Source organism: Eubalaena glacialis, chromosome 13 (genome assembly GCF_028564815.1).
Source record: "Eubalaena glacialis isolate mEubGla1 chromosome 13, mEubGla1.1.hap2.+ XY, whole genome shotgun sequence".
Classification (NCBI taxonomy): domain Eukaryota; kingdom Metazoa; phylum Chordata; class Mammalia; order Artiodactyla; family Balaenidae; genus Eubalaena; species Eubalaena glacialis.
This window is the reverse complement of record NC_083728.1, coordinates 78,163,996-78,191,777: the sequence shown is the minus strand read 5'-3', so window position 1 is coordinate 78,191,777 and position 27,782 is coordinate 78,163,996. Positions and strand designations below refer to the sequence as shown.

Sequence of the window (27,782 nt, the reverse complement as noted above, 5' to 3'; positions counted from 1 at the left end):
GAGGCCATCTTCCCTGGTGGCCTCCAGCTCGCCCTAGTGGGGAGGGAAAGAAGGGTCTGGAAAAGTAAAACCCACGAGACATGGACAAGGAGGGGGAATATTTATTTGATCACAAAATCTTGTGCTGCATCCCCCTTCGAGGGTGTCAGGAGACTGCGAGTCTGCTAGGCCGCTTCACTTTTTCTTGGGCTCCTTACAAGCCACCACGTACCGCTGGGCCACATTGAGGGGAGGGGAGTAACCATCTGCATACGAGGTGTCTTCAAACAGAACCGAATAGTCATCCTGGGGCTGCAGTAGGGGGCAGACAGGAGTGACTGGTCAGAGACCTCCAGGCGAGGCCCCCCCAAACCTAGATAGACAGGAACCTCTGGCTCGTGGGCCCCCAGCCTCTCCTGTCCTCGTAGTCACTCAGGAAGTCTAGATGTTTGAACCTAGTCCCTGTTAGGACAGAGCTCTTTCCTCAGCAACAAAGCGCCAAGGGTAAGGGATGAAGAGCAGGGAGAAGGGAGACTTGCCACCTACGTGGATGGGCCGTAACTGGAGGGTCTGGTACCAGGGAGCCTGTGTTAAAGGGATCAAGGACAACCTAGAGGGGGACTTCTCTGGTGGCAGAGTGGTTAGGAATCCGCCTGCCGGTGCAGGGGACACGAGTTCGATCCCTGGTTCCAGAAGATCCCACATGCCTCGGAGCAAACAAGCCCGTGCGCCACAACTACTGAGGCCCGTGTGCCTAGAGCCCGTGCTCCGCAACAAGAGAAGCCACCGCAATGAGAAGCCCACGCACTGCAACGAAGAGTAGCCCCCGCTCGCTGCAAATAGAGAAAGCCCACGCGCAGCGACGAAGACTCAACGCAGCCAAAAAAAAAAAAAAAAAAAAAGACAGCCTAGAGGGCAGCAGGCAGGTATCCTGGAGGAAGAGGGGAGAACAGCCTTTAAACTACCATCAGGTGATGGGTGACCAGGGTGTCAGCAATGTCAGGAGCTCGAGAGAAAGCAGCTCAGCCAAGGAAAGGGCAGTGGTGCAGGAGTCAAGGGTTCCAAAACAGGCCCTGGGCATTGAACTTCCCATCTCAGTGCAAAAGCGAGGTTAGACTAAAGTATGCTTCGGGTCCATTCCGCTCAGGGCTTGCTAAGGCTCTGAAGCTTGGAAAGAGGAGGGTTGGCTGGTGCTGCCCTAGAGGGCAGGGCTGTAGGGCAGACTAAGCAGAAGACAAAGGCCAACTTGCAGGACCCTCCTAGCTCAGAGAGGCTGTAAGATGAGGAAAAGGGGACGGAAAGTGAGAAGATGTTCCATGACCCAGCTGGTCCTTGTATCGGGCCAGTGTCTCTCCCGTGGAGGCTGGCTTACCCGTTGCGGGGGCGTGTGGATCAGAGCACGGTAGAAGCAGGTGGTCTGGGGATACAGGGCCAGCACGAGCTGCTCCTTCTGGAATAAGGCTTCGGGGTCCGTCTCCGGGTTGGCCTTCCACTGGGGCAGTGGGATGATCCGCCGGCGGCTCAGGGTGTGTCTCCTGGCGGGGGCGAGGGGGAGCTAAGGTCAACCCATGGCCAGGTGGGGGCCCCATCCCAGCAGCTTAGCTGCCCCCAGACTTCCATGCCCCCCGCCCCCATGAGCACACTCACTCTTTGCCTTCTTCGTCAATGTCATCTACCTCATACCTGCGGGTAAACAAAAGGAAAGCGGTGGATGCAGGGAGGTGCGTAGTCCAAGTCAGGGAGCCCCGAGGAAGCGGGGGAGGAGGGCGGGGAAGGGAAGTAGCCCCAGGAGCCCACTGCTTCACACACCATCCCCACCGGGGCACCCAGGGGAAGCTGCTTTTCTCCCATCTTGCAGATGGGTGAGAGTCGCAGCCCAAGTGGGTGTGGTGACGGGAGAACAGCCCACAGGGCTGGGTGTCCACTCACTTGTTGGTGGCATGGCTATAACTGACCACCTCGGCCAGGATCCACTGCTCATCCCCATCCACGGCCTTCACCCGGGCAGCCACCTTGTCTCCAGGTTTGGCCACATAGTCCCCAGAAGCTGGAATGGCCCCACAGAGGGGCGGGGGCCTGAGGGTGGAGTACAATGTCACTTCCAGTCCCTTCCTTGCCAGCGCCCCCAGCCCTGGGCCCGCCCTCACTTGTCACCGGGCTTCCCGATCCACAGGGGCAGGGTCATGGCTGACTGCTGCAGCAGGGTCATCAGCACCCCCCTGCGCATGGTCTTCCGAGGGGGCTCCGAGTCATTGTACAGGCCCGCGATCTTGGCCGCTGTGGGAAAGAAGTGAGCCCTTGAGACACCAGGGACAGGGTGCCCGCCCTCAGGCCCACCCTAGCCTGCCTGCATCGGGCTGTCAGAGCTCAGCCTGCAGCCCCACCGCCCAAGTTAGCACCAAGGGCCCAGGTGCCATCCTGCCCCTTCCACCAGATGCCCACAGTCAGACCGCCCAGACCGCCCAGATGGTGAGACACCAGGAGGGTGGATACCCTAGGGAGAGGGAACTAGAAAGGGCAAAAGCTGGGATTCTGGGGTGCAGGTCACGTTCTGTTTCTTGATCTGGGTGCTGGTTACATCCGTTTTGTTCCGTTAGTGAAAGTTTCGGTGAGCTGTATGTTCACTTACGTGTACTTTTCTATGAACATATGTTGTAATTCAACAGAAAGTTTAAAAAACTCTCAAATGTGGACAGACCCCTGACCTCCTCAGGCGTGGTTCAACACACCCAGCCACTTCACACAAACCCAGCTGGCAGTGTGACAGCATTTTTGATGGGTGAGGAGTTGCACACGGGGGGGTTCACTGGGGCAAGAGAGGTGGGAAAGCCACAGCAGCCTGAGGGATCTGGAAGCCAGCGCCTCGTGTAGGTAAACTCCATGTGGAAGGCTGGCTTCAAGACACCCAGGGTGCAGCTCTGGTTCTCCCCACAGCAAGAAATGGTAGTGGGTGGCAGTAGGAAGGAGGGAGGTGACTGACCCAGGCAGTAGAGGGAGCAGGGGAATCAGCGTGGTCTGTAGGGAGCTCTGGGGATGATCCCCATTCCCTTCCCAACCCCAGGCTGCCCAGGCGCTTCTCTGTCAGAAGCCCCCGGAACAATCCCACCGGACTGAGGTCACAGGCTCCCCTACAGGGAGACCTGACTGCTGCTCTCAGGAACCCTCACTCCGCCTGGTCCAGGAATGCCGGCCTGGTCGTCTCTAACTCACCAATCCGCCTCTCTTCCAACAGAGACTTGATTTCCGCAATCTTATCTAGGGCTTTCCGGAGGATGCTGAGGGCAGGGAGAAGGGAAAGAAGAGGTCTGGATGAAGCACAAAGCGCAGACTTCCTTTTCTCATTACGGCAGGCTGGCTAGCTCAGACCAACCCTGATGCTGGAAACTATAAACCCTAAGCACGTGTTTTTTAATCTTAAAAGCATAAAAGAACTGATGAGACAAGAGGAAGTGGCAGGCCAAAAAACCTAAGAGGGTCCTGGAGAGGTAAGCAAAGCAGAGAGCTGCCTTGCCAGAGTGCATCTGACAAATCCTGAAGAAGTGTTGCTGGGTGCCAGCAGACTCTAACAACCTCTTGCGATTCGGAGGACAGAAGTTAAAACTTGGGGTCTGCCCTAGTGGCACCTGTAAAAGAGACACTCCAGAGGACTGTGGGGAGTTGTCTCGGCTCAGAGCAGGGCTGGGGGTGGAGGGAACTCATCCCTGAAAGACTGCAGCCCCAGGAAACCTCTGGAGTTCGATTACGGGGGTTCCAGGGTGGCTGGGACCCAAGCAACCTGGCAGAAGTGCACACAAATCCTTGCGGGAAGAAGCCTTCTTTATCCTAGACCTTCGGGAACCTCCCCCAAAGAATATCTCAACAGCAATAAGCAGCATAGAAGCCACTTCAGGTCATTTATTCTCCAGCACATTCCTCTAGCAAACCTTTAGTAAATGCCCACGTGTTTCTGAAGGCCTTGGTTCAGACCCATGAGAACACAGCACAATAGTGTCACAGGAGGTGTCCCAGAGAGTGTGACTCTTGTGGACTCATCAGGCAAAGAAAGGCCAGAAGATCGGGCAAGGGGCAGCCTTGGCAGAGGGAACTGGGCAAACCAAAGCAGGGAGGGATGAACGCCATGCCGACAGGCTTGGAGCACGGAAGCTCAGTGTGGCCGGTGTCGGACGCCAGGACGGCTCAGCCGGAGCCACCTCGGGCTTGTGAGTGAGCACTGGGACACGGGGCAATCAGGCTTCCAGGAAAGCAGAGGAGCAGTAAAAGCCAGCAGGCCAAAGGGAACTTGCAAAGTCTGATCATTGCTGCCGGGCCTGTTTGGAGGACATCCTTTTACGTAGTATGTCCTAAGCTGTATTCTGTGAGATATTAATGGAGTGGTTCTCAACCCTAGCTGGACATCAGAACGCCCTGGGGAGCTTTTTAAAAAGAATCCCAATTGCTTTAAGTAAGAATCATCAACAGATGCCAAAACTAGTGGGTCTGATGTGAAACGGGATATGTACATAGTCTCCAAGTATCTCTCATAAGATACTTATTAATCACACAATGGAAAACAGCAATAACTTGACACAGGAGAAACCTGGAAGAGCCCACCTTAACCAGTGGGAGTCTTTTGCCTTCTAATATGGTGACGGAGGACAACATCACTTCCATGCTATTACTTCCAAAAGCGTAAAACCTGAATCTAATCATGAGGAAACATCAGACAAACCCAACTAAGGGACACTCTGCACTGGCCTATAATCTTCAAAATGTCAAGGTCAGGAAAAGCAAAGACAGCCTGGGAACTGTTCCAGATTGAAAGACCAGAGAGACAGGAAAACTAAACACAGTGCTGATCTGCACTATAAAAATGTTCTGTTCTTTTGCTATAAAGGTCATCACTGGACAGTGATGAGATCTGAATAAGATCTGTAGATCAGTTAATAGTTTTATATCTGTTATTTCCTGATTTTGAGAAATGTACCGTGGTTGTTTAAGAATGTCCTTGTTTTTAGGCAATGCTGACTGATGTATTTAGAGGTCAAGAGGCATCATGCATCATGTCTGCAACATAAATGATTCAGAAAAAAAAGATTCTAAATACATATATATAAAGAGAGTGATAAAGCAAATGTGGTAAAAATACATTTCTATAAGTCTGAAATTATGTAGAAAGTTAACACCAATGCATGAACTCCACCCCAGTTAAAGCAGAACCTCTGGGCGCAGCCAGACTTGAGAACCAGTGTGTAAATGTATTCCACTGTCAAGTAAGTTTGTGAAATACTGAGTTAAAGAAATTGCTGTTGCAGAACTTGGCAGAGCCTTCAATACTCTAATACTTCAATACTTTAATACTGCAGTACTTTAATACTTCAGTACTTTAATTTGCATTGCGAATCTCTAAGGAGAGGAATGTAATATTCCGTTTCCTAAAGTTACTGAAGTTCCACTGCAGAGATCTGAGGAAACAATGTTTTAAGATCATTTACTATTTAAAGAGCAGTTTTCTGGAGCTGAAACTTCTCCATCTCGGAACCATAGAGGCTTCAGGTCAACCAGGATGACCACCCAGCAAAGCGTGGGTCCCTACCTTCTGGCAGGCAGCCTGCCAGCCCATCAGCAACCCTCAGGGATGGTGCCATCCCAAGAGCCCCACTTCACCTGGGACAGCAGAGGAAACGCCTCTTGCTGGCTGACCTTCCTTTGAAGGGTCCTCAGCCAAGAACCCTGAGCCCTAACCTCCCTCCCCCCACAAACCCGGCACCCCTCCCCAACCATTCGTAAGGGGCTAAATGGTGTGGGCTCTTTAAAGTAATCCAATACTGCTGCATACCAATACACAGTAATTATTTGATTAGGGTGAAAAATAATTCCTTGTGGGCCTTCTCTCCTGTGCCCTCACAGAGCCGCACCTGGAGAAGTGCCTTCTGAACCAATGTTAGAAAATATCTTGTTCCCACCCAGAATGGCTACCCGTCTCCACTGGAACACAGAAAGTGACATCTTTGATCTGTTTCCCTTTGACTCCTGCTGCTAAAAGAGATGATTGTTAAATGAAGACATGGGTTCCTTTCTGTTTTCTGCAAAAGCAGGAGGAGGAAAACCAGCCAGGACTGGATAGAAGGAACAGCAAAGCATCACAGGCTTGGGCTAGCTCATGAAGCAGGCTCTTGGCGCCTCTTCAGTTTCCCAAGAGGTTTAATGCAAATATTTAGAAGATGAGCTGATAGGTGCTGCAGCACCTGGGTCAGTGCCACAGGCACACACAGTACCATGTTTTCCCCACCCAGACGCGGAGCTCCCTGCGGGTAGGGGTGGCATCTTATCTGCCTCACCTACTCTCCTGTTCCCAGCATGGTATCTGGAGGTGAGGACACCTTATTTGTTGTTTAGTGAATGAACGTATGAAGGTCTAAGAGTCTGAAAAAGTGAAATGACAGCAGGACTGCAAGGGACCTGCACTTATGAAACAAGCTTTAAGTGTTAAACTCTGGTTAAGTCAATGCCAGAGAAGAGCTCACACCAGCTGGTTGCAGAAGCAGCCGCCTCACTCTGCCGGCAGTGAACCTGGGAAGGGAAAGTCTGCCTTTTACTTTCAAATGAGCGTTGAGTCACTCTGACTTATACAAGCCAAACTCCAGGCCCACTAATGGGAAAGGGCCCAACTATGGCTACCCGATGAATCTGCAAATCAGGGAGAAGATGGGGGTGGGGAAGGCTGGGCTGGAAAGCCAAGCAAGCAACACCTCCAACCAGAATTCACCGTATCCCCTCCCCGCCAGTTGGCCCCACCCTTTTGTTCTCTTCCCACCCTGGCAAAGGGAGCCCCATCAGACCCCTTTGTTCAAGCTAAAAACCTTGGAAATCTTCTCTCCCAACTCGTCCTCCAGTTTGATCTCAGAACCCACCCTTGTTTCTCTACCCCACTGCCATTGTCTCAGCTCAACTCCGTCACTATCTCTTGCCTGGTCTCCAAACTAGCCTTGAATCTCACCCAGTCTACTCTCCATGCAGCAGCCAGGGGTTTCTCTCCTGCTCTTACATCGTCTTTGGCTCGCTATGGCCTCCAAGATAACGTCCAGGTATTGGAGGTCTTCCACATCCTGCCCTCCCCTCCCCCAGCCACGCAAGGACTAGTTCTCATTCCCCAAATGCGCTCCTCCATGGCCCTGGCACACTCTGTCCTCCGCTTGGGCTCTCTGACTTGTCTGCCTACCCATCCCCAGCTCAAGTTTCTCCTCCTCCCTGAGAGGGTCTCAGATCCCCAGGCACAGTGAACACCATCTCGGCCGGCCCACCAACTACACTGTCCTGTAACTTTTTTTAGAGTGTCTCTCCTTTCTGGACTGCTTGCCCTTGAAGGCAGGATCCTCACTATCCTTGTGTCTCTCTATGGAGACTGCCCAACACCAGGCATAACCATGGGTTATGGTCAAAAGAGTTTGGAAAATACTGGCATTAGGCACTTTATGTGCATTATCCCATTTTACGTTGACAATTCTACAGGTAGTTATTATCCCTATTTTAATGACGGAGCAACTGAGTCTCAGCTGAAATGACTGCCCAAGGTCAAGTGACTAGAAAAAGGCATCACTGGGATTTGATCCACACCTTTCTGCCATCTATAAAACAGCAGGGCCAGGGAAGAGAGGCCAGAGTGGGCTCTAGGGAAAGTGGGCCCTAAAGGAGAAGCTGGGGAGTCAGAATCTGCTTATCCGTGGGAGGAGAGGCAGGCTGGGGCTATGGTCCACAGGCTCCTACAGCCCAGCACCTGGATGAGGAGGGGAGGCGATGGCAGGGCAGTGGAACGGTACTCACTTGCACTCAGCCTCTGCATCGGCCTTGGCGGTTGTATAGAGGCCACGCAGCTTTGTCCGGTAATAGGGAGAGACTGCAGGATAAACAAAGGGAGAAAGATGCATGGGTGAGGGGCAGCCGGCAGCAACGTGGCACTGCTTCCAGTCCGCCGGAATCAGACTCTGGGAGGCACCGAGGGGCCGTGGGCTGAGGTATGAGCTTTACTGGCTCAGAAGTGCCCCCCGAGGCCCATACCTCCATGTTCACATTTTCATATGGTACAGATGCCATCACAACATCTAGGAGAGGACTCTCTAACCTCTGCCAGAGTGTGACTTACGCAAACAGAAAACAATTCTCCAAGCTCCTCAGAGTTGGAAAGCACCAGCCCGGGAGCCTGACCTCAGGGCATGTGCAGGGCACACGAGTAGGGAAGCTCTAGAAAATGCCGGCTAACTGGGGGGTCCTGTGCGCTGTAAGGGGGTTCCCGAGATGCAGCGTCATTTCCTGACTTCCCAGTCCTCAGAGTTGGGGGATTTTAAGGTTCCTTAGTGGCTAGGCAGTCTGTCATCTGTCTCCTGGGTCATCTTAGGTCACCCAGCCTAAGGGAAAACTGTTCCTCAGGCCTAGGGAGCAAGCAGTTCATTTTGGATTAGGCAAATACATGCAAAAGTCCCTTTCAAAAACGATAACCGCCATGTTCCCAGTCTTGGCCCACTCCTTTCTCTCCCGAGCCCAGCTACTCACTCTTGTTCTCTGTCTGCATCCGCTCGTGGGTCTTCTGGATGTTCACTAAGTTGTGTTCGCTCCTCGAACGCTCTTCCTGCAAGGACGAGGTCAACAGGACATGAGGGGAGGCCCTTTATCCTGCTGTGGCAACTACCCTGCAGCCCAGGCCAGAGGCCCCATAAATATGACCCTCATTTTGTAAATCCAACTTCCAAATCCGTAAGTTTAAAAGGATTTTTCCGCCTGACTAATGCAAAAGCAATACAAAAGGCATTAAAGTTAACTTACAAGTTATACATTTAATGACTCTCCTTTATCAAAAAGATAAACTGATCCACAGATTCAATGCAATCCCCATCAAAATTCCAGCTGACTTCCCTGCAGAAATTGACAAGCTGATCCTCAAGTTTATATGGAAATTCAAGTGACCCAGAATAGCCAAAACAATCTTTAAAAAGAACAAACAAAACATTGGAGGACTCACGTTTCCCAATTTCAAAATTTCCTACAAAGCTGCAGTAGTCAAATGGTGTGATACTGCCATATAGGTCAATGGAACAGAATTGAGAGTCTAGAAATTAACACATGTATCTATGATCAATTCATCTGGGGAAGCGGGGTAGGTAAGGATGCTGATACAATTCTTCCCCACATCAGTGGTCCTGGGACCAGAGCTGCAAATGAAGATGCCGGAAGCAGGGCTGATTCCTAAGGAAGAAATTGTAACTATACCTTTTAACCTTTATGTCAGAATTTCTAAGTGCCTGAGGGGGTAGGTACTTTCACCCCATCTGGCAAAATGGAGTTAACAGTGAACGCAGCTATAATGCCTAGTGGTGAAAACAGCCCACTAGTTCCGTACCTAAGTAACCCTACCTTACATGAATGGGAATGGACAGGGGCCGGGGTGGGGATAGGGGGAGAGTGGGGGGAAGGTGAGGCACTTGCTAGACTAGTGTTGTTGCTGGCAATCAGGACCAGCACGGTGGCCGAGCCTAACGTCCTTCAAAGAGTAGAAAAATCTGGGTAAAAATCAATGACAAATGGAGAGAAGGAGAAAGAGTAGCCAAGGGTAAAAGAATGAATAAATGGGTTATGCAATGATGGAAATTCAGTATTACATTAATACCTTAGAGAGACTCAGAGCAAGAGAATAACATTGACTCTTAACTCAGTCACACCAGATGCCCTGAAGGGTGACGCCGTGTGTTTGCCAAGACCACCTCTGCTTTTAGAACCCGACAAAGTCAAATGGAAGCCTGAAAACCCTCTGAGAGACATTTTGGTTATACAGTATGATGATAAACTGAACAAACTGTTGATGACTGACTGGAATTCTAGTAATGTGCCAGTATCTTTATATCTTTATCTTCAAAATTTTATTAATAAACTATTTTTAGAGCAGTTTTAGGTTTACAGAAAAATCACGCAGGAGGAAGACAGAGTTCCCATATACCTGCTTTCCCCTGCACGGCTTCACCTATTATTAACATCTTGCATTAGTGTGGAACATTTGTTACAATTACTGAACCAATATTGATAATTATTATTAACTAAAGTCCATAGATTACATTAAGATTCACTTTTTGTGTTTTACATTCTATGGGTTTTGACAAATGCAAAATGTAATGTATCCACCATTATGGTATCATACAGAATAGTTTCACCTCCCTTAAAAATCCCCTGTGCTCCCCCTATTCATCCCTCCCTCCCTCTAAGCCCTGAGCAATTACTGATCTTTTTATTCTCTCTATAGATTTGCCTTTTCCATATTGTCATATAGTTGGAATCATACAGTATAGAAAACCTTTCAGACTGGGTTTTCACTTAGCAATATGTGTGCCAGAATCTTCTGACTCTTATTTTTCAGGTCACATTCCACTACAAAGGATACCATTTGGAAAGGAATCTCTGGGAACTGCTCCCATTGGGTTGTATGGCGGCTCCCAGGAGACTGATCATTGTGTAACTACAAGCCTGGATGATGGGATGCTCAGAAAGGTCCCTGGTTATAATGGACACGATATGCCACAGCATGCTTGCACAAATACATATCACCCTTGTCTTTGTGAATGAAAAGCAAGTAACAACAATAGGGAAAAAGTGGGTTTCTGGCAGGATTAGAGCAGTAGGCCCATGGTGGGTCCAAACTCCCCTGGGGAACAGCCCCATCCCCCGCTCCCCTAGACGAGGAAGGTTTTGAGAGGCCTAAGAGGCCATATGATATACTTAGGCTAAATTACATCTGGGTGCAACTACCACTCATCTAACCCTAGTATGGGGCACCCAACATTTTTGGGTACAAAATATGTATCCTAACTGCAGTACCCAGGCCATTAGTACACAATGGCAACAAAATGCATGGTGGAGTAAGCAACATTGGCCCATAGACAGAAAAAGGCTTTAGGGGACATAGGTACTATTGTGTTCATTGTGGGGCAAGCTGAACTCATTTTCAATGAGAAGCAGCAAACGGGGAAAAGATTGTTGATTAGAATAAACAAACAGAAGTGAGTTCTCTCCTAGGAGGAAGGTAAGGGATGGGAGTCAGCCTGGAAAGATGATGAGGCTTTAGTGAAGTGGTTCAGGCCAACCCAACAGGTAATGTGGATAGCTCTAGGACCCACCTGTTGTTGGGAAAGGGCTTGCACCTTGACCCACCAGGGTTTCTTGACTATTTTAAAATGGATAATACTTTAATAAGTAGCCATGAGCAGCGGCCCTCCATCGAGCTGCTGAGCCCCAAGGGGCACACTTATGGGAATTTTGTGGAACTCTAAACCTATGGAAGCCCTCAAGGGGCATGTGCAATTTACATCAATGCACCATGACTACCCTTGACCCAAGAATAGATCAAAATAAGACATATCCTGAAGTCCAGTTAGCAGAGGTAGGACTTGTACTCTGAACACCACCTGTGTCCTCCCCATAGGAGGGAGATGGACTCTGCTGTGCAACAGTATGCAATGGAAACCAGTCTCAGTACGAGCCTGAGCTGAGACAGAGTGATTGGCTTCATCCCCAGCTGACTTGGAACCCAGAAATAACTGAATCATGGCCAACTGTAATAAAGCCTGTCCGTAATAAAGTCTGGTAAATGGGCAGGGCCAATTCTGTTGTAAAGACCTAACAAATAGCTCTGTAATTCTTACTGATTTGTTCCATAAAGAAACCGAATTTTACCATGACCATACTTCAATATGGTGTAACACACTGGCACTGTTGGTAAGATTCAACTACCTTATGTAAGTCAGTCATAGGATAATACTGATATTGATGACCAAATGTATTGGGAGATTGATTCAAAGTCTTCTGGGAATGTAATGCTGATGGAATATGACTGACCTGAGGAAGAACTGGATTTAACTCACCATCAGCTAATTTCTATGCTAAACAGTTTCACACAAATTTATCATAAGGTACAGATGGTGGTAGATGAAGGAGGAAAACAGGTAATCAAATTAGTACAAAAATATGAAAGTGTATGTAATGGCTCCATAGGACAGATCAGTTGTTTCTTTAAGTCTATCCCTACCCTATAAGGATTCCTGCAAATGTTAGGCATATTTATCCTGATACTATTGCTCTATCTTTTATATAAATGCTATACTAAAGGTAAATGCTCAAATGACTGTTTTGCTGTAACAGAGCCTAGGCCAAGGGCCAGGGGGGTGGCAGGTGCAGTTAAAGATCAATTCAGCAGGCCTGGGTTTTCAAACACTACACATTCCAAAAAAGGGTTGGCCCTTGACCAGCTCTTAGTAGATAACCTCTAAACACGCTTGGAATATCTTGCCCAATAAGAGTGTCTCTGTTTACCTGAGGTGGAGGCACAAGGAGAATGACTGCTATTGGGTACAGGGTATTTTTGTCAGGTGATGAGAATGTTCTGAAATTGATCATGGTGATGGTTGCACAACTCTGAATATTGATTCAAATTGGATTGTACACCTTAAATGGGTGAATTGTATGGTATGTGAATTATACCTCTCAATATAGCTGTTACTAAACCAAACGAATCATGAAACCCTGCACATGACAGAAAATCCAACAGGAATGGGAGTCATACCCTACGTTCTCCTTCTCCTCCCACCTTCATTACATCACTGTGGTTCCTGCATGTCCAATCTCTTTGAACACAACCACCCCCGCCCCCTCCACAGCTCAGCATCACAGCCCACGTTCCCCTCTAGGAGTGGAGGACTGTGGATTTTTACCTGGGTTTGCTTGATCAGCTGATGGAGCTCTGTGAGCAGTTCTGCAATGCGGGAATCAGCAGACACGAGGGCCATGGTGTGGTATACGGGGGCGCCTGGGGTGGAGGGGGAGCAGAAGAGAGCCTTGTTAGTGGCTGTTGTGGGTTAAACCATTCTCCTGAAAGATATGCTGAAGTCCTAACCTCTGGTACCTCTTACTTGGAAACAGGGTCTTTGCAGATGTAATTAAGATATATGTTAAGATGAAGTCACACTGGAGTAGGGTGGGCCTTAATCCAACATGACTGGTGTCCTCATAAGAGAAGAAATAGAGACACACATACAGAGAATGCCAGGTGGAGAGAGAGACACACACAGAGGGAAGACAGCCATGTGACAGACGCAGAGAGAGAGTGCAGTTATGCAGCTGCAAGCCAAGGAATAGCAAGGATTGCTGGCAACCACTAGAAGCTGGGAGAGAGGCACGGAACATGATCTCCTCCTGGGCACCCAAGAAGGAACCCACCCTTGATTCTGGAACTAATACAACCCCTTGATTTTGGAATTCTAGCCTTCAGAACTGTGAGAATACATTTCTTTTAAGTCACCCAGTTTATGGTCGTTTGTTATGGCAGCCCTAGGAAACTGATACAGTGGCAAGTTGTCTTGGATTTCCTCCCTAATCCAATGATGCTCGTATTCGATATGTTCAACCAAGTCAGGTGTACTTATTAAGTATCTTCAAAAGCAGTATGCCCTAGCCCCAGCTCTGCTCCTACTATCCTGACAAATGATTCAAGCATTCTGGTTTCCCTTTTTTTTTTAATGTGTAAAATGAGGATTCAAATAAGATTTTATATGAAGACACTTTCTAAGTCATAAAGCATTGTTACTTTTTTTACTGTAGAAGGAAGAGAAATTAACTACTAAAAATATCTGACTTAAGGTAAGATGAATGTATTCTGATGAAAATAAAATGCAACAGTAGGTAATTAGAAAAAGAATAAGAGACAATAAAAGGTAATTTTAAAAGTAAGCTATTGTATAGCCAACACATGGAAACAACCTAAATGTCCACTGACAGATGAATGGATAAACAAGATGTGGTACATACATACAATGGAATACTACTCAGCCATAAAAAAGAACGAAATAATACCATTTGCAGCAACATGAATGCAACTGGAGATTATTCTACTAAGTGAAGTAAGTCAGAAAGAGAAAGACAAATATATGATATCACTTATATGTGGAATTTAAAATATGACACAAATGAACCTATCTATGAAACAGAAACAGACTCATGGACCTAGAGAACAGACTGGTGGTTGCCAAGGGACCTATCTACGAAACAGAAACAGACTCATGGGCATAGAGAACAGACTGGTGGTTACCAAGGGAACCTATCTATGAAACAGAAACAGACTCATGGACATAGAGAACAGACTGGTGGTTGCCAAGGGGGAGGGAGTTGGGGGAGGGATGGAGTGGGAGGTTGGGGTTAGCAGATGTAAGCTTTTATATACAGGATGAATAAACAACAAGGTCCTGCTGTATAGCACAGGGAACTATATTCAATATCCTATGATAAATCATAATGGAAATGAATATTAAAAAAAAGAATGTATATATATATGTGTAACCGAATCACTTTGCTGTACAGCAGTAATTAACACAACATTGTAAATCAACTATACTTCAATAAAAATTTTTTTTTAAAAAGTAAGCTACTGTAACTAGGTAAAACTGGACATATGCCTAAAGATAAAAGTAGACTGGAAAAAAAGAACTTTTTTTTAGGATGCTGAAATTTTTACTTTATACCCTACCTTCTTATAAAGATCATTCAATTAGTACATCTCCATATCCACAAAGATCAGATTCACACTGCATGTCCCCCACCCCCCGGTAATGAACTGTGAACTCTATGTATTTAAATATGCATATCTTCTTAAAATCTCTGCTTTTGTTTATTAAAAGAGTAATATACAAACCAGGAATAGAGGGGAATTTCCTCAACCTGATCAAGGGCACCTATGAAAACCCACAGATAACATCATACTTATTGGTGAAAGACTGAAAGCTTTCCCCCCTAAGATCAGCAACAAGCCAACATTGTTCTGGAGGTTCAAACTAGGGCAATAAAATGAAATAAAAGAATCAAGATTGGAAAGAAAGAAGTAAAACTATCTTCATCTGCAGATGACATGACCTTGTATACACAAAATCCTGAGAAACCCACTAAACAACTATTAGAACTAATAAAGAAGGTTAAAGGACAGAAGATCAACAGGCAAAAATCAATTGCATTTCTATACAGTTGCAATGAACAACACAAAAATGAAATTAAGAAAACAATTCAATTTACAATAGCATCGAAAAGAATAAAATACTTAGGAATAAATTTAATAAGAGAAGTATACAATTCTTATACTGAAAACTACAAAACATTGTTTAAAAAAATTAAGAAGATCTACATAAATAGACATCCCATGTTCATGGATCAGCACACCTAATATTGTTAAAATAGCACTACTCCCCAAATTGATCTACAGTTTCAATGAAAGCCCTATCAAAATCCCAGGTGGCTTCTTTACAGAAATTAACAAGCTCATCCTAAAATTAATATGAAAATTCAAGGGATCCAGAATAGCCAAAATAATCTTGAAAAAGTTTTGCCAATTACAAAACGTACTATAAGCTGTAATCAAGATGTTGTGGTACTGGCATAAGGGTAGACATAAAGATGAATGGAACAGAATCAGACCATAAACAAACCCTTATATCCATGGTCAACTGATTTTCCACAAGGTTGCCAAGACAACTTAATGGGGAAAGAATAGTCTTTTTTGATAAATGGTGCAAGGACAACTGGATGTCCACATGTAAAAGACTGAATTTGGGGCCCTACCTCAGACCATATATAAAAATGATCTGAATAGACAGTTCTCCACAGAAGATATACAAACTGCCAACAAGCACATGAAAAGATGCTTGATATCATTAGCCATCAAGGAAATGCAAATCAAAACCACAGGCGATACCATTTCACACTCACTAGGATGGCTATAATGAAAATGAGACATAATAACAAGTGTTGGTGAGGATGTGGAGAAACCATATGGATGGGTAAAGTGTGGTATTATCCATACAATAGACTATATTATTACGCTAAAAAGGAATGAAGTACTGACACATGCTACACATGGATGAACCTTGAAAACATTATGCTAAGTGAAAGAAGCCAGACAAAACAAACCTCATATTGTATGATTCCATTTATATGAAATATCCAGAATAGGCAAGTCCATAGAAAGCTGTTGTGGGGGGCGGGGGGGTTTGAGGGAGGAAGGGGAGTGACTGTTAATGAGAATCGGGCTTTTTGGCCAGGCGGTGAAAATGTTCTAAAATTGATTGTGGTGATGGCTGTGTAACTCTGAATATACTAAAAACCACTGAACTGTATGCTTTAAATACATGTACATCTCCATCCCTTAGAGCCCCAGGCAAACACTAATCTACTTTCTGTCTCTATAGATTTGCCTATTCTGCACTTCATTTCTTTTTATTGTTGAATAATATTTCATGTTTGCATATACCACATTTTGTATATCCATTCATCAACTGATAGACATTTGGGTTGTGTTCACTTTTTGGCTGTTATGAACATTGCTGCTATGAATACTTGTGGACATGTTTTCATTTCCTGGGTATACACCTAGGAGTGCAACTGCTGGATCATATGGTAACTCTATGTTTAACCTTTTGAGAACAGCTAGACTGTTTCCAAAGTAGGTGTACCATTTTATATTCCCATCAGCAACGTATGAGGGTTCCGATATCTCTGCTCGTGCACCAACATGTGATATTGTTTGTCTTTTTGATTATAGCCATCCTAGTGGGTGTGAAATGGTACAGTGGTTTTGATTTGCATTTCCTTGATGGCTAATGATGTTGAACATCTCTTCATGTGTTTACTGGCCTTTGTTTATCTTCTCTGGAGAACTGTCCTTTGCCATTTTTAATTGTCTTTTTAAAAAATGATTACTGAATTGTGTCCTTTGAAGCACATGTTTTTAATTTTTATGAAGTCCAACTTATTTTCATTTGACTGCTTGTGACATATCTTTTTTCCTCACACGTGCAACACTATTTTTACCACCACAAGCTTTATATAATGTATTCTAATATAGAGAAGAACATGTCCCTTAAGAAAAAAAAGTCTGGTTGCATTAATTAGAACCACACAAAATCAGGGATCTAGAGTTTAAGAGATTCAAAGTGGATAAATCTGAGAATGATCAGCATAAAGGTCGTTGCTAAAGTGTTGGGAATTGATGACGCTAGGGATGATCTGCTGAGTGAGCAAAGAGGAAGGGGGAAAGAGCCCCACTGAACCACAACCAAGGTGAAGGTGTGGACCAAAGAAGAGTCCAGTGGGAAGATCCCTGGAAGGAACGGATCAGCACGGAAAAGGGTTGTTCTCTCCTGCCACATAAAGCAGAATCCTAGTCAGAACCACCTGCCTTTTACATGCCTACACCTGTGCATATTAAGACTGGGGGAATGGGGCTTCCGTGGTGGCGCAGTGGTTAAGAATCCGCCTGCCAATGCAGGGGACACGGGTTCGAGCCCTGGTCCGGGAAGATCCCACATGCCACAGAGCAACTAAGCCCGTGCACCACAACTACTGAGCCTGTGCTCTAGAGCCCGCGAGCCACAACTACTGAGCCCGCGTGCCGCAACTACTGAAGCCCACGCGCCTAGAGCCCGTGCCCCACAACAAGAGAAGGCACAGCAATAAGCCGGCGCACCACAATGAAGAGTAGCCCCCACTCGTTGCAACTAGAGAAAAGCCCGCGTGCATCAACGAAGACCCAATGCAGCCAAAAATAAATAAAAGTAAATTAAAAAAAAAAAAAAGAACTGGGGGAAGCCCCCCCAACCGGACAGCGGGTTTTACTTTATACAAGCATTGATAGCAAGCACTCCCACTCTGCTGCCAGGTAAATCAGTTACCTTCCCTGATAATTCTGACACTTCAAACCTTCTCCCTCCTCAATATCTTTGCTCCTGCCCTCAGACCCACCACCATGCAGGAGGGGTGTGGTAGCAAATAAAGATAACATTTCCTGCTAGCAGGGCTGTGACACAGAGACAGGGGTGGAGGCTTGAAGGGGAGGCCAAGCAGACGGAGAAGGGTTTACAGGTGGAGGAAATGTGAGCATGTTGGCTGAGGGGTGGGAGCACACTGAGAACAAGTCCAAGGACGAGAGAATGGGGCTGCATCTGAAGAGGCCAGAGGGTGAGGGGTGGGATCCAGCCCTGAGACATATCCAGTGTCATCTGTCATTATCTGCTGACATTTCTTCTGGTCTGTCTTACCTACACACACTCAAATGCAGATGTCCTGTCCCATTCCACCCTACCCTCCAAAGAGGCTGAAAGGGTGTGCCATCTACACCCTCTCCCTCTCTGCTAAGGACACAAACATTACACTTTTTTCAACAACCAGATCAAAACTGGTCTTGTCTGACCATCCCTAAATAAACCTAACTTTTCTCTCGACTTTTCCTGGAACCTACCTAGACCTATAAACTGGCTTTCCAGCCAGTGGATGTAGGTAGATCTTTTCTTCCCCAACCAGCCTGGAAGCTCCTCAGGCAAGAACAGTCATCTCTGCTGTCATCAACAACCCCCTTTCACCAATAACCCCACTGGAAATAGTGTCAGGAAATCGACAGGAACTTCATAGTTTTACTCCTTCACACACCACCTCTCTCCTGCCCTGACCCCCCTCCCCGAAGTTAGGTCCATTTTGAAATTCCCGTAACAACTATTCGTGTTGGCTAGACATCTCCACCAGAGGAGACCCCAAATCACTCTGCCCAGCACAGACACTCCTTATGTGATTCTACTTTTGTATGTTAGAAATGTTCCATAATAAAAAAAATTTTCTTAAATCAATGTACCCAGAAAATATTCTAAAATTAGATGATGATAATGGTTGCACAACTCTGAATATACTTTAAAAAATGCAATAAATTATACATTTTAAATGGGTGAGTTTATGGTAGATGAATTATATCTCAGTAAAACTGTTAAAAAAAAAAATCAGTATGTGCAAAAGCAAGCTCATCCCCTCCCTACTCACCCCATCCCCAAACCCCTACGTGGTAGCATGCTTCTCCTAACCCATTCAGCCACTTCTGCTGGAACCTGAGTTATTTTCAACTCCCCCTTCTCCCTCAACCCTCATGTCCAACCAATCACCACTCTGGCTGATTTACTGCCCCAGTATTTCAGGACTCCATCCACTCCTTTCTAGTCCTTCACTCGTTGGTTCAGGCTGTATCAGGTCGGTCTCACCGTAACTTATACAGCAGCCTCCTAGCTGGGCTTCCTCCCTGCTTTCTCGTCTCCCTCAAATCCACCCTCTGCAGAGCTCCAGGACTATCCATCTAAAAGACATGTGTGGCCATATCGTTTCCCTACCAAAAACTTTCAACCCCCTCCCACGTCCCCCCCCCCAGGAGAAGTCAAGCCCTTAATACAGGACACAAGGTCTCCACAAAGAGGTTTCCATCCTCATGTCTCCCCCCACTCCAACATCTCTCAGCCCTGTCTGCCTCACATCCTATATTCCAGCGATACTGACCTGTTCCGCTTTTGACTGGGCGCCATGGAACTTCTCACGCCTGTGCCCTATGTTTGTGCTGTTCCGTCTATCTGGGATGTTCTTCCTGCAGGCAGATTACCCCTAATCCTCTGCCTGATTTAACTGTTCTCTAAGACCTGCATTACTACCAAGTCACCCCCTCCTCTAATCACAGAAACCCCCAGTCTCCTCAGCTGGGTGAAGTTACCTGTCTCTGTGTCCCCATTATACCCTGTGCATCTCTCTACCACTGTGCCCATCAAATCGTATTACAATTCTCTGTGTGTGTGTATTTGTCCCCTCACCTAGCGTGTCCAGTCTCTGAGAGCGGGGATCACTTTACTCTCCGTACCTAGCACAGGGCTGGCACGGTACCCACCATCCTCACTTCTACTCCCATTTAATCTTTAACCATTGCAGTCCGGCTCTCCCTCAGTGCCTATGATCTCCTGCCAGCTCCTGGAACTTTCTGCTGCACTGAATACCTGACCACACGCTGCTCCTCAAAGCTCTGTTCTCTGGGTTTCCAGGCCTCCAGTCTCCCCTATTTTTCTGTTGCCCTCCTCCTCCACCTCAGTGGAAGGTCACCCTGGATCCTCTTCTCATTCTCTAAGCACTCCCTCAGCACTGTCACCAGCTTCAAGCACCCATATTCTGAAACTTCCACATCAGTATCATCAGCCCTGACTTCTCTCCAAGGCTCCCAGCTCAGACCTGCAGCTGCCGCCTGAACGTCCCAACCATGGTGCCCCTCAGTCACCTCACACTTCCTGCCCTGCACGGCTGTGCCTTCCAGACGTGGGTTAGTGGTACCCATCAGTGTCCAGCCAGCTTCCCAAGCTGGAAATCCTGGGGTCTTCTCCTTGCTCATCTCCAAACCCCATGCCCTTGATCAATCCCCATTCAAATTCTATTGATTTTGCCTCAGAAATTTCTCTGAAATCCAGACCCTTCTCTTCCATCACACCTGTCACTGCCTTAGTTTAGGCTCTCATCACATTACTGCGATATCATCTGTCTCTTTGTCTCACTGTGGTTAGACACAAAGTCTGTTCCGCTTAAGGGGAAAAAAAAAAAAAAGAAAACCTTTAACTACTAGATAATATATGCACACAGTAAAAAAAATTCAAACGATTAAAAGAAACACAATGAAATCTCCCACCCCTTGAGGCAACCCCTGCTGTTTTTTGGGTACTTCTCCAGAGATCCCATGTATATACAAGAAGAAAAAGTATGTTATCTCATAAAACCTTTTGCAATTAGTAGATGCAGAGTCAGACAAAGAAACTGACGTTGAAACTTTCAGCCAACCAAAGTGAAAAAGTTGACCCAAAAAAAAAAAAAAAAAAGAAAAGAAAAAGTTGACCCACTTGGTCTGGGGGGGAAGGAGTAGGTCAAATACCGAGCCAGGCAGGGCCTAATCCTGCAATCAGAAGGCAGAGGTGGGAAAGGAGGGCCCTGTTTTTGACAAGAGACCTGTCGGGATGCCCTCACATAAAAACACTGACTTGTGACTTTTAAAATGCTCTCTTCTCACCTCATTTCTGTTCAGTGTGAAGTACTGCGTTGGCCAAAAAGATCTTATGGAAAAACCCTAACGAACTTTATGGCCAACCCAATAATTCTGAAGTAATGAGATGAGTGCCAGGATTCTGGAGGCTCACTTTGCCCACTGGGTAGTGCCCTGCCTAGGAGAACCTCATTTTATGATTTTATCATACAATGAACTACTGCTCTCTCTGGAAGCAGTCGTTATTTAGCTCTCTGAAAGGACCATCAAGCTGTTTCCACTACCTTGATGCCCCTCCCCCGGGACTTGACTGACAAATGGCAGCGAGTTCTTCCTACTCCAGTGCCCTCTCTTCTCTGGGGTACTCCTTAACCAGCGAGGCAGTCAGAAACTCCCCTGGCTCTCCAAAGTACTCTGGTCACACCTCTATTTCCATTTTTTCCTAATTTAGGTGATAAAAAAAAAAAGTCAACAACATCAAAGAATATCTTAAAGCAAATCCCAGCAACCTGCAATGATTTTCATTTTGTATGATACCTTCTGTATATGTAATATACAGATCCTTGACTTACCGTGGAGTTATGTTCCGATCAACCCACTATAAGTTGAAAATATCATAAGTTGAGAATGCACTTAATACACCTAACCTATTGAACATCATAGCTTAGCTTCGCCTACCTTAGACGTGCTCAGAACACTTACAGTATTAGCCTACAGTTGGGCAAAACCGTCTAACCCAAAGTCTATTTACAATAAAGTGACTATCTCATGTAATTTATTTATTTTTAAAAAAAATTTTTTATTTTTAATTTAATTTTTTTTTTTTTTTGCAACACTGCACGGCATGTGGGATCTTAGTTCTCCAATCAGGGATTGAACCCGCATCCCCTGCATTGGAAGCATGGAATCTTAACTACTGGACCGCCAGGGAAGTCCCCTCGTGTAATTTATTGAATACTGCACTGAAAGTGAAAAACAGAATGGCTGCCTAGGTACAGAATGGTTGTAAGTGTGTTGGTTGTTTCCCCTCGTGATTGCCTGCAATACAGCCATCAGGGTAATGAACTGACAGGCATATTTTAGAAGTGTTCCAAGGACAGGAATGGGGACAGAACAGCTATAAAGTTCTCACCCTGGGAGAGTTCTCTAACCTTTCTGAGTCTCTATAAAAACCAGAGCACCCACTTGAGGACTAACCACACAAGTAAGGTGACAGACAGTGCCTGGCACAGAGCGTGCACTTAGTAGATGCAAGCTGCCTCCTCCTTGTCTGTAGATGTGGGTCAGGGGAGCCAGGAAAAAAGACAGGGACTGTGTTAAGTTGAGCAAAGCAGTCAAAGGCACAAGGAACAGAAAACACTGACGCATCCCAAGCCTGGGGAAGCAATCACTGCCCCCACCATTTAAGGGCCCTCTCTTGCTTAAGCTTTGCCTACTGGGTGCGCCCTGCCTGGGAAAACCAACTCATTTTATGAGTTTCCAATAAACTACTGCTATCTCTGGATCCAGTCAGCTGTGAACTTGAATTTCCCCAGAAAACACATTCTCAGTAGAGGCCAAGGTTTCTGTGGCTCTCCACTCTGAGGACATTAAGCCTGGTGGTGCAAAGCCGGAATGCAGACTCAGGACCACATCTAACTGAAAGTTCAGGCAGCTCCCAGCTGGGAGGAAACTGAATGTTCAGCCCAAGCTGCCCATTATCTGAGTCCAAGGGTCCCAGTTGATCTCAGCATTAGTCTCAAACCAAGAAGAGGTTACGCAATTCCTATAAGTGTCAGAATTCTTATGAATTTTGAAGCAAGGCCCAGTACCCTAAACCTTCTGGGTCCTAGAACCCTCTTTTTTCCACTTAGATGGCCACACTTTCTATTTCTACCCACAAGGGGAACCACTGTTCTGATATTTTCCACTACAGACTAGTTATGCCTATTCCAGAATTTCATAGAAACATAATCATGCCATCCATATTCTTTAGTGTCTGGATTCTTTCACTTAATGTGTTTTGAGATTCATCTGTGTTGCTGTGTGTATCAGGAGTTTGTTTCTTTCTATTGCTGAGTTGCACCTATTGTATGAACAAACTAGTTTGTTTAACCTGTTCTCTCCGAATAGCATCTATTTCCACTTTTGGCCATTATGAATAAAACTGCTATGAGCAGTCATTTGTGATTCTTTTTAAAGACACATATTCATTTTTCTTAAGTAAATATTTAGGTCTGGTAATAGCACTCTGAATTTCCCTTTGGGAAACCACCCCTCACCTTGGCTCCAAGGCTGGGTATACCACCTGGGCCCATGAAAATATTATATTCTCCCTGACCACCATGACTGGTTCAGGAAGAGATATGTGACCCAAATCTAGTCAAAATCAATTTCAGATCTTTTGCTAGAGCTATCTGCAAAAAGATAACCTCTTTCTGTTGGTTAAGAGTAGCATGGAATATGACCCAGCAATCCCACTACTGGGCATATACCCTGAGAAAAACCATAATTCAAAAAGAGTCATGTACCACAATGTTCATTGCAGCTCTATTTACAATAGCCAGGACATGGAAGCAACCTAAGTGTCCATCGACAGATGAATGGATAAAGAAGATGTGACACATATATACAATGGAATATTACCCAGCCATAAAAAGAAACGAAATTGAGTTATTTGTAGTGAGGTGGATGGACCTAGAGCCTGTCATACAGAGTGAAGTCAGAAAGAGAAAAACAAACACCGTATGCTAACACATATATATGGAATCTAAAAAAAAAATGGTTCTGAAGAACCTAGGGCCAGGACAGGAATAAAGACGCAGATGCAGAGAATGGACTTAAGGACATGGGGAGGGGGAAGGGGAAGCTGGGACGAAGTGAGAGAGTGGCATGGACATATATACACTACCAAATGTAAAACAGATAGCTAGCTAGTGGGAAGCAGCCGCACAGCACAAGTAGATCAGCTCGGTGCTTTGTGACCGCCTAGAGGGGTGGGATAGGGAGGGTGGGAGGGAGCCGCAAGAGGAAGGAGATATGGGGATATATGTACACATATAGCTGATTCACTTTGTTATACAGCAGAAACTAACACACCATTGTAAAGCAATTATACTCCAATAAAGATGTTTAAAAAAAAAAAAAGCAATTACACTCCAATAAAGATGTTTAAAAAAAAGAGTAGCATGGAAGCCTGGAACTGATGGAGGTTTTTACCTGCCTGAGGGAGAAATCAACATGGACGAAAGCAGAGCTGAGAAGACACAGAAAATACTGGTGACATAATTTATGCTTCTGGATACAGCCATGCCTGAAGCTGCTGCACCCAGGACTCCAGATACAGTCAATAGATACTCCTTTTCTGCTTAGACTAGTTTGGGTTACCTTTTTGTTACCTGCAACTGGGAAGTTTGACTAAAAAGAGGTAATTCTTGGGGACAAAGGCTTCAGGTGGAAAGCACATATCAGCTGCTAAACACCCAGCTTAAAACTATTCTCTGATCCTCTACTAGCAGCCAAGGCCTCATACAAACAAATGCAAACATCCTATACTTAAACCACTCTAAAAAGAATCCCACAGGACTCAAGACAATAAAAGCTTTGTTATGAGTCAAAGGGAAGCAAAGCATCTAAGACCCTACACTCAGATCCCATACCCTCAATTTAGCCACCATCAGTAAGAAGCTACATTAATCAATTAGTTTTTTTTTAAAAATTAAGACGATGATTTCCACTTACCCCCTCCAGTACCTACCATGCTTCTGTACTGAAGCTTACACAGGTGATTCTCCTTTAAACCTACATCAATGCTACAAGCCCACCTTCTTTACAGCTGGGGAAACTGAAGTTCAGACAGGTTAAGTTATGCTGGTAACTCAGGAAATACAGGTAGTTGAGCTGGGATTGCAAGACTGCAAACTATAAAATCTATGCTCTTCCTCCCAATTCTAAGTTTTGTCACAACTTCAGCATATTCAATAGCAAAAGAGATCATGGAAGTAGAAGCAATTTGTCTACTGTAAACTGCCAATCAACTGTTAGGTTATTATGATTACACTGAAAGTATCACCAGTAAGACAGTGATTCATTGTGCCATCTGAAAAAAAAAGAGGTAGGAAAATAAAGGTAACAATGACAGCTATTCCTGATTACCTACCATGTGCTAAGCACTCTTGCGTGGATTATCCTATTTAACAATCCTGCAAAGTACTGTTCATAGCACTGAGGAAACTTGAGTCTTGGAGAAATAAATGACTTTACCAAGAAAACGCAAATAATAAGTGGCAGAGGTGGGATTCAAATTCATATTTGTCTGACTCTGCAACCTAAGCCTTAAGGGCTCAAACAACTTAGTATCAACATCCAACTCCCACTGGTTCAGTGTTCACCATTCTACCTTCCTCTCCACAGATACAGTGACCACAAATCCCAAAGTGACATAAATTGGGTATTTTTTCCAAGGCAGATGACTCATCAAAATTCCAAGTGAGATTCATTTTTAAAACCTTTGTAAGAATCTTTGTATATAAATTTAGAAATCAGAAAAAAAGGACTTTGACTTAACATCCCTGCTTCTAGCTCCAGAAAATTGGTCTCTAAAACTATGGACTCTAATTGGACCTACCCACTGAGAAAAGGGTGCCTCGTGGTGGGCCAGGTATTTATAAAATGGACACTCTGGTTTACCAAACACTTCCAAGGCATTGCTTCAGATCCTGGAGGGCACCTCTCAACTGACCTACAATACCCACGCCGAAAAATCCCAGGGCCCCAGCCTCAAACAAGCACAGACTTTTATGCTTCTGTTATGCCTGCCTGAAATGCCTTTGATCCTTCCTCCTCCTCCCCTCTGGATCTCTCAAATTTACTCGTTTTTCAGGGTCCAAATCAAATGGCAGCAAAATTAACACTTTTACAGCAGTATTTGCCAACCTTTTTCACACCATGGCACTAGAACACAATATTTGTATGGCATACTAGGATAGAAGGACAAAGCTGCTTATAGCCAGAAACAACTGGCAGGGAGATCTGGCTGTCCCAGGCCCCTCTCATCTGCCCTGATGCCAAGGGCAACCAAAACTTCCAGAAACTTCCAAAACACGGTACACCAACTTCCGTTCTGGCACCTGTCACACATACACCACGAGACTAATTGTTTCACTTGTCTCTCCTGCCACACCTCTTAGAAGAGAGGGATGCAGTTTTGTTTATCTTTATATTCCCAGCAACTAGCACAGGGCCTGGCACCTACCAAGTCCTCAAGATAGACTGCAGAACTGAACTGAATCCTGGAAGCCTCTTAGAAACACTGCAACAATTCTGAAGCTGGGCTGTTCAATATCTTCTCCTCCCTGACCCCAGAAAACAAATTAGTTGTAACCAATACCCTCTTAAGAGGGATTGTCTACTTACCACCTATGGAAAAAAGGTACTTTCCCTTTGTAAATTCATTCATTCATTCATTCATTAACATTTATCAAGCACCTACGCTGTGCCAGGCATGAGGGGTATACAGCAGTGAATGAGACAAACAGTCCCTGCCTTGACCTTAGGAAACTTACAGTCCAGAAAGGAACACAGATATTAAACAGTTTGGTATACTTATTTGTAGGTGAAATAAACACTCTAAAAGGGATGGATCAGAATACATAAATGGCTAAATCTGAATAAATAATGAGAACGCCAAAAATGAAAACAGAAATTCTCAGGCAGAAAGGACTGACCAAATACCAAACATACCTACAATTGGACACCCAGGAGTGAAACTTCAAAGCCTCAAGGATAAATATGTGCTGACTGATGCAGGAGGAGAGAGAGGAAGCAAAAGACACCTACAATAACTCAAGGTGCTTGGCCTAAGCAACTGGAAGAAAGAGAAAACTGAGCAAGGCGAAAAGTAAAACTCAAAATTTCAGGAAGAGCAATGACTTGAAGACAGAAATTTGAGAGTTAAGCACAGTAAACGGTATTTATATTTAAAGCCCAGGAAATGAACACTGAGCAGAGATCTAGGATGACGCTTTGGGGCAGTACAACCATTAAAAGTAAGGAAGAGGAGCAAGAATCAGGAGAGAAGTCAGAGAGAGTGAAGCTAAAGACGAGAATGTTCCACCAGGCAAACAAAAAACGCGTTTCCATTAAAGGCAGTGACTAACTGCATCAAATACTGCTAGGGATCTCAGAACTAACTTAACACTGAATTTGGCGACCTAGAGATGATCGGTGGCTTTGACAAGGCGCTATTTCAGTGGAGGGGTGGGGGCCAAGGCCTGAATGGAGTGGGTTTGGAGGAGGAAAGGTGCTGGTGAATACAGGTTGAAATTTTGGCTGCCAACAGGGGCAAAGAGATGAGCCACCGGGAGGAATGTGAAGGAAGAATGAGGTTGTTTGGTTAAGATGGGCACATCTTGAGCAAATAACAGAAGCTGCCAAGGTTCGGGGCCCATCCTCTGCCCTCGTCTTCTCGCACCTGTGCTGGGTACCCCACCTCTCCCGGCCACCACGCCAAGCACCACGTGCGGCGGCTTCCCACCCTCGCAGGGCGGGCGGGCGCAAGCGCAGACCTTACAGAAGGTCTGCGCCAGCCCTCCCTCCCTCCCTGCGCCACCGCCTCGCTCCGCCCAGGGCGCGTGCGCACCGCCCCTCAAGAGCCGCCGCAGCAAGGCCCGGGAATGGGGACCCTCAGCCCTCCGCTCCCGCCATTCTCCGGGCGGGGTGGGCGAAGGGGGGGGGGTGTCCCAGACCGCGACCCATACCCACCTACCGAGCCACGGGTGGAACAAGCACGTCGCGCTAGAAACTGCGACGGCGGGAGCAGGCGCGCGGTCCCTCGAATGCTTTTCAAAGTCTGCGGATAACAACGCGCTTGCGTTCGAAGATTCGCGGCAGGGCGAAAACCACACACGCTTTTTGCCTTTTATGAGCTTGGGCGCAGCGTGGCGGACCCCTC

The 27,782-nt window shown here is 45.9% G+C and overlaps 1 protein-coding gene across 1 annotated transcript; it reads right to left on the bottom strand.

The window, feature by feature from the left end:
* Positions 1 to 85: 85 nt before the first annotated feature.
* Positions 86 to 27,782, bottom strand: SGF29 (SAGA complex associated factor 29). The gene is made up of 10 exons (XM_061209233.1): positions 27,597 to 27,782; positions 12,705 to 12,799; positions 8,506 to 8,581; positions 7,780 to 7,852; positions 3,190 to 3,254; positions 2,127 to 2,256; positions 1,909 to 2,055; positions 1,627 to 1,662; positions 1,352 to 1,514; positions 86 to 291 (listed from the first exon to the last, which is right to left on the bottom strand). Exons 2-10 carry the CDS (start codon positions 12,777 to 12,779, stop codon positions 175 to 177), a joined length of 882 nt encoding a protein of 293 aa, XP_061065216.1. The 5' UTR covers positions 12,780 to 12,799; positions 27,597 to 27,782; the 3' UTR covers positions 86 to 174.

Excerpts from the sequence above, each read along its gene's own strand:
- SGF29 (XM_061209233.1), bottom strand. The coding sequence starts at position 12,779 with ATGGCCCTCGTGTCTGCTGATTCCCGCATTGCAGAACTGCTCACAGAG. Across the intron at positions 2,257-3,189 it reads GTTGGAAGAGAGGCGGATTG|CGGCCAAGATCGCGGGCCTG; the intron begins GTGAGTTAGAGA and ends TCTTTCCCACAG. Across the intron at positions 2,056-2,126 it reads ATCGGGAAGCCCGGTGACAA|GCCCCCGCCCCTCTGTGGGG; the intron begins GTGAGGGCGGGC and ends CTCCACCCTCAG.